Source organism: Bos indicus, chromosome 19, assembly GCF_029378745.1.
Source record: "Bos indicus isolate NIAB-ARS_2022 breed Sahiwal x Tharparkar chromosome 19, NIAB-ARS_B.indTharparkar_mat_pri_1.0, whole genome shotgun sequence".
NCBI classification, from domain to species: Eukaryota; Metazoa; Chordata; class Mammalia; order Artiodactyla; family Bovidae; genus Bos; species Bos indicus.
In genome coordinates, this window is record NC_091778.1 from 44,321,124 (window position 1) to 44,337,490 (window position 16,367).

A 16,367-nucleotide genomic window follows, 5' to 3' on the forward strand; every position below is an offset into this window, starting at 1 on the left:
CTAAGCTAGGTTGCTGCTGTGAAGGGACTCTGAAACTCTAATTATGGACCTTAAGATAGGGAGATCACCCTGGATTACCTGGTGGGTACACTCCTACCAGAAACAGAAATTTGTCTGGCAGAAGTTATGAGGTAGAAGCAGGAGTCAGAAAGATCCATAAGTGATCTTTGAGCAGGCAATGCTGGCTTCTGAAGATGTAGGTAAGAGGCCATGAGTTTGGAATGTGGGTGACCTCTAGAAGCTAAGGATGACCTCTGGCTGACAGCCAGCAAAGAATAGATATCTCAGTCATAAGACTGCAGGGAACAATCTGAACAACATGAAATGAACTTGGAAACATTCATTCCCAGAGCCTCTGGGAAGAAACACAGTCTTGTGAAACCTGAAACAAAGAAACCAGCTGAGTTGTCTTGGACTTCTGACCTAAGGAACTGTAAGATAATAAATGGTGTAGTTTTAAGCCACTAGATTCGTGACAATTTGTTATGGCAGCAACACAAAACAAGTACAATAAGATTTTGAAGTTCCCTTGATAATCCTAGGAGGTAGGTACTATTATTACCCGCATTTAACAGATGAGAGGGGCTTCCCTGGTGGCTCAGTGGTAAAGAATCCATCTGCCAATGCAGGAGACTTGGGTTGGATCGCTGGGTTGGGAAGATCCCCTGGAGAAGGAAATGGCAACCCACTCCAGTATTCTTGCCTGGGAAATCCCATGGACAGAGGAGCCTGATGGGCTATAGTCCATGGGGTGACAAAGAGTTGGACCCAAGACTTAGCAACTAAACAACAACAACAGAGGAGATGAACGTACAGTGAGAAAAAGCTCTGAGCAAGTCTGCAAGTGAGCCATCAGACTTGGTGGAAGTGTTTGCTACCAAGTTTATTTGCAGGTGAAAACACAACATTTACAAAACATATTGTATAATCAAGTCTTTACTGCCCCACACACTGGGGGAGTAAGGAAGACCTAGTCCTTCCAACAGTTATAAACAGCCCTGGATCATGAGTTTATGACACACTTTCTCTTCCTTCAGCAAACAAAATTATTTATGAATCTGTATAGTTCAGCAATAGGGAGCAAAAAATTACCTCAAGGAAAGCAAAAAGCTCCTTTCCTGGTGGGATCCGTCATCTTACGGACATGAAATATTCATATCAGAGATCTTACGTTTCAAGAGGAATGGGTCACATATCAGAGCTACAATAAACATTTATTACTAATGGGGAGTTAGAAGACTCTCTTTGGACACCAGTTCTTGAAAAGATTCTGTTTTAGAGCACATTAGTGCTGAGAAATTCTTCAGAAATGCAACAACTATGGCCCAGACTTTAGGAGATCAGGGCCAGTATTACTCCCCTCTCTTCTAAATAATCCTCAAATTTTATATTATATCCATTACCTGCCTCTGGATTCACTCCCTAATGCTCCATTCCAACACTTGAGAGCTGCCCTCGGACTGTTCTGATTTTAAGTCACGTCATAGATCCCTAAGCATTCACCTTCCATTGAAGGATCTGACTTTTGGCCTTTAAGAACACAAGGTTTTTGAGAAACAAATTTGGGGAAACCAGCTATTCTCCTGAGGCCAGCCACTCTGTGCCTCCAGCTCACCCTCGGACAGGGAATAGGGCTGATAAATAATGAATCAGCATCCTGTTCAATTGGTGGGGTTTAAATTATTTTAAATTCTTTTCAGGTGAAAAATTACTATAATTTTGTGCTCATGGCAGATTTCAAAGGGAGACCTGAAGCAGAAAATCTTTAAGCAACCCTTGCAGAGTCAGAAGTTCTTTTCACGCTGATGTACATAAAATATTTAGTAATCGGGGCTGTGGAAGTACTGAAGAGGCGCTTCTTAGACCTGGAAAAAGACCATTTCTTAAGCTCATTCTTGGGGTCCTGCAGAGACAGGCCCTATCTCTAATATACACGGCTGGCTGGAATCAGCAGCAGCTCTGGGTGACCTAGGGGACCAGATAGGTGTCCAGCTCCTGGCACTGGTAGAGGGCCACACTGTCCAGTACCCACTCTCGGGTTACCACGGGTGCTTCACACATCTGCCCGATCACTGGGGACAAAGAACACAAGCAGAGATTAGTATCAGTTCACATCTCTCAGACGAGACTCTAAATCTACTCAGGGCAACTGGTTGGATGAGTTTGTAGAGCTCCTCCGGCAGGAGCAAAATCACGGATCCTCAGCAATGCTTCAGGATGTATTAATAGAACCTTACTCTGAAGCTCAGGAGTGACTACTGGTAAAAAGCCTACAGCCTCTGACAACTGTACTAACATGAGCTCCAATCTGTTAAAAGAAAAATCAACAGAAAGAGCAAAACAGCATTGCAATTTAATGATGTGGAAACATGTTTGCAATATCTTAAGTGAAAAAGCAAAACAGTTGATAAGCATGATCACATCTGTATAAAACATACCTGTGTATACACAGACACACACACACACACAGAGGCCTTGAAGAACTTTATGGTGATCCTCTCCAAGGGGACGATCTTGGGCTTACTGGTATTATTTTATTGTGTTTGTGCTCATTTATATTTTATGTGATGAATTTTCATGTTTAACCGTCCCCCCCGGGGAAACAATTCAGGCACTACTTTTAAAATACAAAATAAACAACAATCATGTTTTGAAAGGACATTTCAGCCATTCATTCATTCATGCAACAAATATTTATTGAGCATGTAAAGTGTGCTGAGAACTGTGTTTTTTTTTTGTTTGTTTGTTTTTGAGAACTGTGTTAATCAAACACTGGGTAATCTGTAGTGAATAAAATGCATCCTGCCCCATAGGACGCAGGTACAAGCCTATGGCCTTCTGGAGGCCCTCACAGGTGCACCCTCCACCCAGCTGATACAAATACAACATTTAAACCTACCACAGTAATCTGCACACTTAACCTGGACCTTCTACCCCAGACTCCTCTGGATGAAGGCTTACAGAGAGACTCACCATGGAAGCCAGCATCCTCTGTCCAGGCATCCGGCTGCACGACCACAACTGGGTGGGTACCCTGCACCCCCAGAAAGGAAAAAGCATTGAGGGTGTCAGAACAGAACTTTTGCAACAGTCACTTCACCACTTCTCAATGGTTTGCTGAAGCAGACTATACTCTGCAGATGACCACACAAATGAGGGAGAAGGGCACATGGTAAAAAGGAAGGGTCAGAGGGAAAGAGGGCTTCCCAGGTGGCTCGGTGGTAATGAATTCACTTGCCAACGCAGGACATGCAGGAGACCCATGTTTGATCCCTGGGTTGGGAAGATCCCCTAGAGGAAGAAATGGCAACCCAGTCTAGCACTCTTGCCTGGAGAATCTCTTGGACAGAGGAGCCTGGCGCGCTACAGACCATGAGGTCGCAGAGTTGCATCCAACTGAGCGACTGAGCATACACGCACACAGAGGGAAAGAGTATCCCCTGCTGCTGCTAAGTCACTTCAGTCGGGTCCGACTCTGTGTGACCCCATAGACAGCAGCCCACCAGGCTCCCCTGTCCCTGGGATTCTCCAGGCAAGAACACTGGAGTGGGTTGCCATTTCCTTCTCCAATGCATGAAAGTGAAAAGTGAAAGTGAAGTCGCTCAGTCGTGTCCAACCCGCAGCGACCCCATGGACTGCAGCCTACCAGGCTCCTCCGTCCATGGGATTTTCCAGGCAAGAGTACTGGAGTGGGATGCCATTGCCTTCTCCGAGTATCCCCTAGGTGTGCTAAATACCTGGAGCTAAATACCTTATCCCTTAGAGATAGAGTTTTCTGGCACAGGTACAAGGTCAGAGAAGGGTCAGGGTGAGGTAAGGCACCTGAGGGTACATTGGGGGGTTCCTAGGGACTCATGGGTTCTATCTTGCTCAATCTCAGGACAGGATACTATGTCCTTCCTGACAGGGCACCAAACACTTACCTGGTCTGGGGTGAATGATGAGGGCTCCTTCACCACAGAAGCCCCACACAGCTGCACCATCCACTCTAGTTGATCTAAACAGGACATTTAGACTCAAAATCACCATAGTAATCTACATTTACCTGAGCTCTCTACCCCATCCTCCTCTGGATGAAGGCTTACAGGAAAACTTCTCAGTAGGAGAGTCCGTGTTTTGCCGCTCCAAAGGGACAGAAAGGCCTTAAACTACAAATTCTAATTCTACAAAGTAAGTCAATTTGCCACTGATATGCTACCTACTTTGCTTATCAGTACCCATAAGGCCACTTGGTAGATAAGGTCAAAGTCTCTCAAATGAAACTCTTTGGAAGAAAAAAAAAAAAAAAACCCAAAGACCTAATTTCCACTAATTTGCTAAATTGCTGGCTAAGACACTGTGAAAAAAATACCCACCCGCCATCCCTCCTTCCTTGCCTAATTCTGTGTTGGTAATTGATAATCAAAACCACTGAGAGCACCATGCTTGGTGGTAATTACTGTAAATGTCAAGAGACGGGAAGATAATTCATTCAGTCAAGAAAAAAATACAAGTCACCCTGGACAGAAACTCAGCATATGGGTGGGGAAAGGCTGTCTACAGAGCTGGAATCAAATCACTTGGGGGAAGAAAAATCGGAAGAGATCATAGAAATATGCCACTTGGACCTGGAAAAATCAGCAGAACTGACCACTGTGGGTGGCTTCCAGGCAGCTTTAAGTTCTCTTTTCCATCAGTCAGTCCATTTCTAGGGATTGCTGAGATGCTCCTTCTTGTTTGGCTGAGTACACTGAGGTCCATTAACTCACCTCCAAAATGACAGCTGCTAGAGACCCCGGTTCTCATTATATCAAAGTACAGAAACACTGAGAAAGCTCTGAGTGGCACTTGGAAATTTCATAAAAATCCAATCAGTAAGCAATAAAGACAAAAGCAAAATTACTTTGCCAGGTTCTGCTCATCTGGTCCTTGGGGGATTAGGAGGACCCGATCTCTGGGACAGAAGTGGGTACAGAGGCAAAGTGGGGTAGCCAGAGGGTAGCCTCTGTTTGGAAAAGAACGAACCAAATCTATACACACCTCAGGACCTCAGTGCTGCACAACTCCAGAGCTGAGCTCCACAGCACTTCTCAACATAACATTACATTCAGTATCGAATTTAATTAGAAAATGTTCATCAAGAGTCTTCCTCTGCTCTGGGCCTGCGTGGAGCCCCAGGCCCACAGGGCTTAGGCAGCTGCTGTGCTTTTGTCTCTGTTTCAAATAAAGATGGTTTAGGAGGAGCAGAATTCTTTCTTGACATTTACAAGCCTAAAAGGCATCTTCTCCCTAACTTATTATTTCCCCCTTTCTTAGACCAAAGGGCAGTAAAAGCAGCTCTATCCCACCGAGCAGAGAGCATACTGTGTGCCAACTCTTCACTGCCTTCTAGTTCTAGCTCTTGAGAAGGGGCACTGGGCTAGTTCCCTGCCATAGGCGATTTAGGTGCAGTTTTGTCTAATGGGTGGTAGAGAAAGAGAATAACCTCTAGAATATCTCACCCACCTGAGGGAACCCCCATAAGGTGATGATGTAGCGGAAAGGTTGGTGCTGGATTCAGCAGTTCTCTTACCTGTGGGCATATTGGTAAAAGGTCCATAGCAACAGATTTCTAGGCCCTTGAAGATCTGGGAGAAAAGAGGGACAGAGGGGTGGAGAGAAAGAAACATTCATTGTAAAAGATACAGATTTTATAAAAAGCAATATAGAGGACTTAACCTGGTGGTCCAGTGGTTATGATGGCACTTCCAAAACAGCGGGCAAGGGTTCGGTCCCTGGTTGGGGAACTAAAATCCCACATGCCATGGAGGGCAACTTTCCCGCCAAAGCAATATAGAGACTCTCAAAAGTAAGAACTTTTCCTTTTCTTTAACACCTGATAATTTCTGCTGCTATTTTCCAGAGATAATCAGCCCAGTGTCCACAACACTGATGGATTTTAGAAGAATTTAAGTGCTCTATGTATTTGATCTACTCTACAGACAGTCATTCATTGTCGTTCAAGGGCTGAGTATCCCACCTTGCTACCAATCAGGTTCAGGCTCTCCCCTGACCTGTGCAGGTAAACTATACTTCTTGTAAGATGAGAAGAAAAAAACTGGTCCTCCTTTATGTTTAAGAAAAGGCTTGGATGGCAAAAGATTCAAGTTATCATCTGAAGTTTGATGTCTATCCAGACTTGATAAGTCAGTACGAACTCTGACCCTAATTGCCAGAGAGGTTTATACTTATGTGTACATGCTCCTTTTCTTCTAGTCCCAGAACATCTGTTCCTGCCTTCACACTGCTCTTTGAATGGCCATTGTTCCTTCAGGCAACCCAAGTTGTCTTTAATCTGACAGTGAAGCCTGATTCTGCCTCTCTCCACTAAGCTGACTGCATAAATTTCAGGAGACACAGATCACACTGTAACTTGTAGATACCTCTTCTACTCACAGTACTCGACAGACTGTCCAAAAGAACTTTCTGTGATGGTGGAAATGTTCTATATTTGCTTTAATGAGTTACCTGTAGCTAAGGAGCACTTGAAATGTGATCAGGATGATTGAGGAACTGAACTTCCTATTTAATTTAATTTTAGTTAATCACAATGTACACAGCTTCATGTGGCTGGTGGCGACTCTTTCCAGACAAGCAAATTCTTACACATGCTTTGGCATAGGTTCTTAGGGAAGGAATTAAGTATCATTTTTAAGAAAAAGTCGAAATTGTGCCAGTTGGCTGGATACATACGATTTTGGTAGCCTGTGTTCTCTCCTGACCCACCTTCTTTCTCTCTATTCCACGAAAACGAAAACTGTCTAGCCTAGAACTCACATGGCTTCAAGAGAGACTGGAGCAGAGAAAAATCAGGAAGCTAAAAACACATGATGGCCTTTTAGGAAATAGTCACCTCTCTCCTTCCTCCCCTCCCACTTTAACCTTAGCCAGAGGAATAAGGACAGACAGCAGGACAAGTCTGCTTCTGCTGTAAATGACAACCTCCATCTGTGCCATTCTTACTATCTCTACAAATAAACTGCATCCCAAACCTGTTGGAAGGACCTACATATTTATGATGCTAAAAGTTGTCTCCAGATGGCCAGTTGGAGCCAAGTGAAGTGAAGTGAAAGTCACTCAGTCGTGTCTGACTTGTTGGACCCCATGAACTATACAGTCCATGGAATTCTCCAGGCCAGAATACTGGAGTGGGTAGCTGTTCCCATTTCCAAAGGATCTTCCCAACTCAGGGATCGAACCCAGGTCTCCAACCCAGGTCTCCCACATTGCAGGTGGATTCTTTACCAGCTGAACCACGAGGGAAGCCCAAGAAAACTGGAGTGGGTAGCCTATCCCTTCTCCAGTGGATCTTCCTGACCCAGGAATCAACAGGGTTTCCTGCATTGCAGACGGATTCTTTACTAACCGAGCTACCAGGGAAGCCCGACTGGAGCCAAATGTTGCTGCAAATAGTACAAAAGATTAGGAATTCTAGTTCCTAATTCCATTCTGGATGTCAACATCCAGGCTGACATTCACTGATGAGGATGTCTAGTTATGAGATAGGAAATCTGAAATTTCACCTCTTCAAATACATTTCTCTTCCACAAGAAAACACTACGGTGACACTTGGTGTCTTATGAACGACATTACTTTGACCAGCATGTTCTGTCATTGCCATTACAAATGCAGGACAAAACTCCAAACGTTGGACTTTCCTTTTAAGGAAGGAAGAATCTGGTGCTGATTCTGCCTCGCATCCAGTGGAATAAAAACAACTGACTGGCTCACACAGAGCTGCCCTGGGGCCCAAGCAGGAGGAGAAACAGGGCAGCAACTTTTCTTGGCATCTGGAAGTTACTTGATAGACTCAAAGGGTGAGGGTACGCCAACCCCAAGGGTTTCTGAGCTCCAGGGCTTGATCTGTGCTCATCTCCCAAAGCAGTTTTCCTCAGAAAAGCATCTCTGTTGGCTCTCTCTCAAGTCCTATAAAGGAACAGGAGGTGCTCTGTATGGGGATGTTCTGAGATGCCCAGCGGTACACATTTGAAAAAGGAAGGAATGCAGACCAGGAGCATCAGTGCTCAGTGACCTGAGAGCAGCCAGCTCAGGCCTGACAGGCAGGTGTGAAATCTCTTTTTTTTTGAAATCTCTTTTTTTTAAGTTGGAGTATAATTGCTTTACAAGGTTGTTAGTTTCTGCTGCACAATTACGTGAATCAGCTATATGTGTATATATATATCCCCTCCCTCGTGAACCTTCCTCCCAATTCCCCAGCCCATTCCACCACTCTAGGTCATCAGAGGACTGAGCTGAGCTCCCTGCGCTATATAGCAGCTTCCCACTAGCTGTCTATTTCACAAATGGTAGTGTATATATGTCAATGCTACTCTCCCAATTAATTTCCCCTTCCCCTTCCTGCACTGTGTCCACATGTCTGTTCCCTATGTTTGTATCTCTACTCCTGCCCTGCAAACAGGCTCAACAGTACCATTTTTCTAGATTCCATACATTTGCATTAATATACAATATTTCTTTTTCTCTTTCTGACTTCCCTCTATATGACAGACTCTAGGTCCATCCACATCACTACAAATGACCCAATTCCATTCCTTTTTATGGCTGAGTAATATTCCATTGTGTATACACACACCCAAAATCCTCTTTATCCATTCATTTATCGATTTGTAAATAGTGCTGCAATGAATACTGGGGTACATGTGTCTTTCTGAAGGTGTGAAATCTTGCCTGGATTTCTCCCTGAGAGAATGACATAATTTTGGCTACATCATCCACAATGGTATGATCTGGGGAGGAAAGTCTGAATCTTCCTGGGCCTATAGTCTTTTATTTGTAAAGTTGTTAGAATAATTAATTTTCTTCCTGTATGAAACCTCCTATAACATGCCAGGAAACTATGGTGGTGTCATTAAGAGTCAGATTTGAGAGGGCGACTGCAGGGGTTCAGCTTCTAGTTGGGCTCACAACCAGCTGTGTGAGCTTGAGCAATATACTCAACCTCTTTGAGCCTTAATTTTCTCATCTATAAAATAGGCATAATTATAGTACATGCTTCGTAGAGTTGCTGTAAAATTCTTAATTAATTAGCAGTCCCTGGATATAGTGAACATGGCACAGATGTTGCTAATGATTTCACTTCCTCTTCTATGCTCCCCAGACAGCACTGGGTACACCCCCCTCACAGCACTTACCACACTGCTGCAGAGAAACACCACTGCAAAGGAGAAAGTGCAAAGGTTTTAGATTCACATCTATCTCAAATGCCAGCTCTGCCATTTATCAGCTAAGATTTGCACCCTAGAAGGAAATCCAAATTACATAACTTCTCTAAACCTCTAAGCTCCCTCATTTATAAAACAGATAATACAGTTGGCCTACTGCCTTATTGGATCCAACAAGTTCTATGTCCAGATTTAATCAACTGTCAATGGAAAATATTTAAGAAAAAAAAAAAAAAAATTTTTTTTCTAGAAAGTTCCAAAAAGCAAACTTGAATTTGCTTTTTGACAACCATTTATATAGCATTTACACTGTACTAGATATTAGAAGTAATCTAGAGTTGATTTAGAGTATATGGGAAATGGAATTTCCTGGTAGTTCAGTGTTAAGAATCTGCCTGCCAGTAGGAGGAACATGGGTTTGGTCCCTGCTCTGGGAAGATCCCACATGCCTTGAGGTAAACTATGCCTGGGTGCCACAGCTACTGAGCCTGTGCTCTAGAGCCCATGAGACTTAACTACTAAAGCATACATGCCCTAGAGCCCATGCTCTGCAAAAAGAGAAGTCACCAAATGAGAAAGTAGACCCTGCTCGCAGCAACTAGAGAAAGTCTGAGCACAGCAAACAAAGCAAAAATTTTAAAACAATATAAGGGAAGATATTATATGCAAATGCTATATCATTTTCAAAAGGGACTTGAACATCCTTGGATTTTGGTTATCTTCAGGGTGTCCTGGTACCAATTCCCTAAGGGTATTGAGGAATGACTGTACTTATTTACTTTGTTGGCTTAGGAAAGCCAAAAAAAAAAAAACCCTATTATCAACGCACCTACTTGTTCCAGCAGTGTAAGGGACCATCTTATAAGGCCCCTTATAAGATGAATGAGACCATCTCCTTGAAGCGGGTCAGAATGCAGAGGAGTAGGTGGGCTTTTTGTCAACATGGGGGCGAAGGGCTTTACCTTCTTGTCCCGGGATTCTCTTGCTCGCTTTGGGCCTTGATGGTTTCTTCCATTGACAACATCTCCTCTGACTTCAAAATCATGCTGAAAGAAACCAAACCCAAACCACAAGGGTCAGAGAAAAAGCTTCCTTCAATGGAAACAGAGGAGATACGTAATATTTAAGGAATGTATTGCCAGGCAGTTTTGACCCCCTTCCCCAAATTCATCCTTATTGGTAGAATGAATGAAATGACCAGCATCTCAGCTGCTGACATCAATTCATTGAAGCAAATCTTTCTGGACAGAAACTAACAATTGGCTTTTCACCTCACTGGGACTCAACGTATTTTAATTTTCAACATCTATCTCCTCTCAAAACATTCACTTAGCATTTAGATTAAACTGCTAATGCTGGGCTATTTAAAGATAACTGGAGAATTCCTGATCTTTTAAATCAATTTGTATTACCATCTAAAGAAGTAAGGGCTTATCAGGTTTCCCATTGAGAGATTTATAGTTAATGAAACCAAAATGATAAAGTATACATTTAATATACTGAAGAAAGAGGCTTTTCATAATCATATTTTGACTGGTCAAGGATGAGGAAATAAAGACTAATCAAATTGGAGAGGTTAGAGCTTTGGGGAGAATTTGGGGAAAAGAATGCTTAGAAATAATTCTTACTGAAACTCAGATTGTCAGGGACCACATTTGTTGCTAAGAGCATTACAAAGAAAAATAAAGTCATGAGTATAATCACAGGCTGTTATTAGGTGAAATAACTCTGGGACTTTCCTGTGGTCCAGTGGTTAAGACTCTGTGCTTCCAGTGCAGGGGGCACGGGTTCCATCCCAGCTGGGGAACTAAAATCTCAAATGCTGCATGGTATGGTCAAAAAAAAAAAAAAGAACTCTGAATATTTCCTGGTCATGTGAGTGAGAAGAGTCTAGTGATAAATATGTTATCTATTTGAACCCTGGTGGCTCAGAGGTTAAAGCGTCTGCCTCCAATGCGGGAGACCTGGGTTCCATCCCTGGGTCGGGAAGATCCCCTGGAGAAGGAAATGGTAACCCACTCCAGTATTCTTGCCTGGAGAATCCCAAGGACAGAGAAGCCTGGTAGGCTACAGTCCACGGGGTCGCAAAGAGTCGGACACAACTGAGCGACTTCACCTAAAATTAACAGTCCTTGTGGTACCGCTGTGCCTACTAACCCCTCTAACTGGGTGTCACACAACATAATTTCCCAAATCCATGCATCTGAAACAGAGCTCATGGGGCTTCCCTGGTGGTCCAGTGGTTAAGAATCTGCCTTGCAATGCTGGGGATACCAGTTCAGGAAGATCCTACATGCTTCTGGGCAACTAAGCCTGTGAGCCGCAAGTACTGAGCCTGCACCTTAGAGCCTGCAAGCCACAACAAGAGACGCTTACTGCAGTGAGAAGCCTGTGCACCAAAACTAGAGAGTAGCCCCTGCTCTCCTGCAACTAGAGAAAGGCTGCCTGCAGCAATGAAGACCCAGAGCAGCCGAAAATGAATAAATAAATAATTTTTAAAATAAATAAATAAAACAGAACTCTTGATTCTAATCCTGCCTCTTACTCCTCCCCCTCCCAACATGCTCCTCCCTCATGTCTTCCTTATCTAATTAACATCACTAACATTCATTTCATTGTTCCTGACAATCAGAGTGAGTGAGTGAGTGAAGTCGCTCAGTCCTGTCCGACTCTTTGCGACCCCATGGACTGTAGCCTGCCAGGGTCCTCCATCCATGGGATTCTCCAGGCAAGAATACTGAAGTGGGTTGCCATTTCCTTCTCCAGGAGATCTGCCCGACCCAGGGATTGAACCTGGGTCTCCCGCACTGTAGGCAGATGTTTTACCATCCTGACAATTATATAAGAGGCGTGATCAAGACCATTCCCAAGAAAATGGAATGCAAAAAGGCAAAACGGTTGCCTGAGGAGGCCTTACAAACAGCTGAGAAAAGAAGAGAAGCTAAAGGCAGAGAAGAAAAGGAAAGATATACCCATCTAAATGCAGAATTCCAAAGAATAGCAAGGAGAGGTAAGAAAGCCTTCTTCAGTGATCAATGCAAAATAGAGGAAAACAATAGAATGGGAAAGACTAGAGATCTCTTCAAGAAAATTAGAGATACCAAGGGAACATTTCATGCGAAGATGGGCTCAATAAAGGAGAGAAACAATATGGACCTAACAGAAGCAAAAGATATTAAGAAGAGGTGGCAAGAATACACAGAAGAACTGTACAAAAAAGATCTTCACGACCAAGATAATCACGATGGTGTGATCACTCACCTAGAGCCAGACATCCTGGAATGTGAGGTCAAGTGGGCCTTAGGAAGCATCACTATGAACAAAGCTAGTGGAGGTGATGGAATTCCAGTTGAGCTATTTCAAATCCTAAAAGATGATGCCATGAAAGTGCTCACTCAATATGCCAGCAAATTTGAAAAACTCAGCAGTGGCCACAGGACTGGAAAAGGTCAGTTTTCATTCCAGTCCCAAAGAAAGGCAATGCCAAATGTTCACATTACCGCACAATTGCACTCATCTCACACGCTAGCAAAGAAATGCTCAAAATTCTCCAAGCGAGGCTTCAACAGTACATGAACTGAGAACTTCCCAGACGTTCAAACTCGATTTAGAAAAGGCAGAGGAAACAGAGTTCAAATTACCAACATTCAAAAAAAGAAGCTCACATTCGTTGGATCATAGCAAAAAGCAAGAGAGTTCCAGAAAAACATCTACTTCTGCTTTACTGACTATGCCAAAGCCTTTGACTGTGTGGATCACAACAAACTGTGGAAAATTCTTAAAGAGATGGGAATACCAGACCGCCTAACCTGCCTCCTGAGAAATCTGTATGCAAGTCAAGAAGCAAGAGTTAGAACTAGGTACGGAACAAAGACCTGGTTCCAAATTGGGAAAGAAGTACATCAAGGCTGTATACTGTCACCCTGCTTATTTAACTTATATGCAGAGTATGTCATGAGAAATGCTGGGCTGGATGAAGCACAAGCTGGAATCAAGATTGCCGGGAGAAATATCAATAACCTCAGATATGCAGATGACACCACCATTATGGCAGAAAGTGAAGAAGAACTAAAGAGGCTCTTGATGAAAATGAAAGAGGAGAGTGAAAAAGCTGGCTTAAAACTCAACATTCAAAAAACAAAGATCATGGTATCTGGTCCCATCACTTCATGGCAAATAGATAAGGAAACAGTGACAAATTTTATTTTCTTAGGCTCCAAAACCACTGCAGATGGTGACTGCAGCCATGAAATTAAAAGATGCTTGCCCCTGGAAGAAAAGCTATGACCCATCTAGACAGCATATTAAAAAGCAGAGACATTACTTTGCCGATAAAGGTTCATCTAGTCAAAGCTATGGTTTTTCCAGTAGTCATGTATGGATGTGAGAGTTGGACCATAAAGAAAGCTGAGCACGGAAGAACTGATGCTTTTGAATTGTAGTGTTGGAGAAAACTCTTGAGAGTCCCTTGGACTACAAGGAGATCCAAACAGTCCATCCTAAATGAAATCAGTCCTGAATATTCATTGGATGGACTGATGCTGAAGCTGAAACTGAAACTCCAATACTTTGGCCACCTGATGCGAAGAACTGACTCACTGGAAAAGACCCTGATGCCGGGAAAGCTTGAAGGCAGGAGGAGAAGGGGATGACAGAGGATGAGATGGCTGGATGGCATCACCGACTCAATGCACATGAGTCTGAGCAAGCTCCAGGAGTTGGTGATGGACAGGGAAGCCTGGCCTGCTGCAGTCCATGGGGTGGCAAAAAGTTGGACATGACTGAGCGACTGAATTGAACATCCACTTCATTGTTCAGGACAAAAATTTAGCATTACCTTCTCAATTCCTTTCTTTACCCTATCCTCCAATTTAACGTATTAGTAAGTCTTATTTCCAACCATCGCAAACTAAACTCTCTTACCATTTCCAGGCCTCATTACTGTACAGATAACATTCAAACTCTTTACCATGACTCACACCAAATCTGGCCCTTGTCTATGACCTTCTCCAACCTCTTGTCTAAACTCAGCTGCCTACATAAGATTCACCAACTCCCCAGCTATACCGGCCCATTTTTCTTTCTTTTTTAAAATATTTATTTGGCTGCACTGGGTCCTAGTTGCAGCACACAGGACCTACAATCTTCAGCTGCAGCATGTGAACTCTTAGTTGCAGCATGTGAGATCCAGTTCCCTGACCGAGGACTGAACCTGGGCCCCTTGCATTGGTAGAGCAGAGTCTTAGCCACTGGACCATCAGAGAAGTTCCTCCCTGGCCTGTTTTCTTTAGCAAATCAAGCTCATTCCTTTCTTAAGACCTTTATGTATGCTATCCTCTGCCTATAACATTTGTTCCCTACATTTTTCAAGGCCAATTCTTTCTTGTTTCTTAGGTCTCAGCTCAAGCTTTTCAGAAAGCTTCCTGGGTCTCTTTACCTAAATATTAATAGTTAACCTCTGTCCCCAGTCAACTGCCAGTCTGTTGTTCTGTATATTTCTTCATAGTGTTTATTGATATTTAAACACATCTTTATTTATTTATCTACTTATTTTTATTTATCTTATTTATTATGTATCTCCCACCCCCCAATGAACATTCATCCCACCAGAGCAGAGGCCTATCAGTCTTGCTTTCTGCTGTATTCCTGGTGCCCAGCAGATAGTAGGCTCCCAATAATGTCATTGAAAAGTTAAAACCAACAGAAATGTCAATTAATTATGAATATATTGAATAGTGCATAATAGTTTAAAACTTTTTTGGTAATTTTATTTTGCCTGATCTGTTGTCACCAGCAGCTCTAAGATGGTTGTGCTAAAATTATTCCTCCTCCTACGCTCTATCTTATTTACCTTTCACTGTTCTCTGTATCAAAGAGTAAAATCTCTTTGAAGGAATCAGATTTCTAAACAGACACATTTGCATGTTAATATGAAGGATTGTTCTTCAACTGTGAATGAGTTTTCTACAAAACTCATTTCTACAAGTATGTGTGTAAGATTTAGGTGGGCCTGTTTCTCCTGCTTATGAATCTTTGTTTGCTACTTTATAAATTCCTTTTCTTTTCTCTGAGGAAAGGATTGTTTCTATTGAAACAAACAAGTGAGAACACAGAATTGTCTAGTTTGCTCTGCATAACTCTTTTTTTTTCTTTTTTGGGGGCTGCACTAGGTCTTCACTGCAGTGCGTGGGCTTTCTCTAGTTGCAGTGTGCAGGCTTAGTTGCCCAGTGGAATATGGGATCTTAGTTCCCCAACCAGGGATTGAATCTGCATTGCCTGCATTGGAAAGCAAATTCTTAACCACTAGATCACCAGAGAAATCCCTGCATAACTCTTGATGATCCATATTGTCAAAGAAAATCTTTAGAAAGTAGTGCAAGGCAGGAAGCAGATAAATTTTTGGTGACTGTATGACTCAATGGTATAAAGTCTCTTTGATTAGTTTGTAAAACAGAGTACCTACCTCATCCAGCATCTTTCTTTCTTTAATAGACTGGGTGACCCCTGAAGAGATCATAGAAAAGACAGGTTACACAAGAGCAGAAGATCTCCCTTCATGGAGGTGGATGGTGAAGTGATTCACATAAGACTGTGGGAGAAATAACACTGAACAGTGATCCTCTCTTTGTAAAACCACAGCTCCTTAATAGACTTCCTTCTAGAGAGACCACTGATGCTTAATTTAACATTATAAAAGTGCTTGCTACATGTGGATTTCTGCCTACAATTAAATAAATCCCTAGATTTTATGCTTAACATTGCCAGGAGCAGATTAGGTCCTATTAGTTATCAAAAGAAAAACATTTCCCCCCACACCACCAGCGTATCTGAACAAAGACATATGCACTAGAGATAAAACTTAGTTCAGTGTTACCATTAAAGACCTTTCCTTAATTCAGATTCAACATCAGCAAAAACCTTAGGTGTTAAAATGTTAGGTGTCAAAATGCAATTTGGAGGTGTTAAAGGGAGGAGGGGAGAAATTATACGGTACTTACAAAAATAGCTAACTACCCATTTTCCTCCTGCAATTCCCAGGAAATATTTCAGTGTCCGTTCACACACAAACTCAGGATCTGCAAAATGGAAAACATCCAAAGGATTAGAAGTTTAAAACACAATTAGGAAAGGCTGCCATTAAGAAGCTGAAGCACCCCAGGCTCCTTA

At 42.7% G+C, this 16,367-nt stretch overlaps 1 protein-coding gene across 16 annotated transcripts in view; it reads right to left on the reverse strand.

Annotated features, from left to right (window-relative positions):
* Window positions 1-862: 862 nt before the first annotated feature.
* The window catches only part of BRCA1 (BRCA1 DNA repair associated), a 71,828-nt gene continuing 56,323 nt past the window's right edge, over window positions 863-16,367 (reverse strand). For 14 of the 16 annotated variants that reach the window (XM_019981054.2, XM_070773546.1, XM_070773545.1 and 11 more), the window contains 7 exons: window positions 16,199-16,276; window positions 15,664-15,704; window positions 10,163-10,246; window positions 5,552-5,606; window positions 3,924-3,997; window positions 2,974-3,034; window positions 863-2,072 (listed from right to left, as the gene is read on the reverse strand). In XM_019981054.2, coding sequence (XP_019836613.2) covers window positions 1,969-2,072; window positions 2,974-3,034; window positions 3,924-3,997; window positions 5,552-5,606; window positions 10,163-10,246; window positions 15,664-15,704; window positions 16,199-16,276 — 497 coding nt within the window. In that variant the 3' untranslated portion in view covers window positions 863-1,968. The other 2 variants (XR_011562091.1, XM_019981057.2) reach the window with 2 other exon arrangements.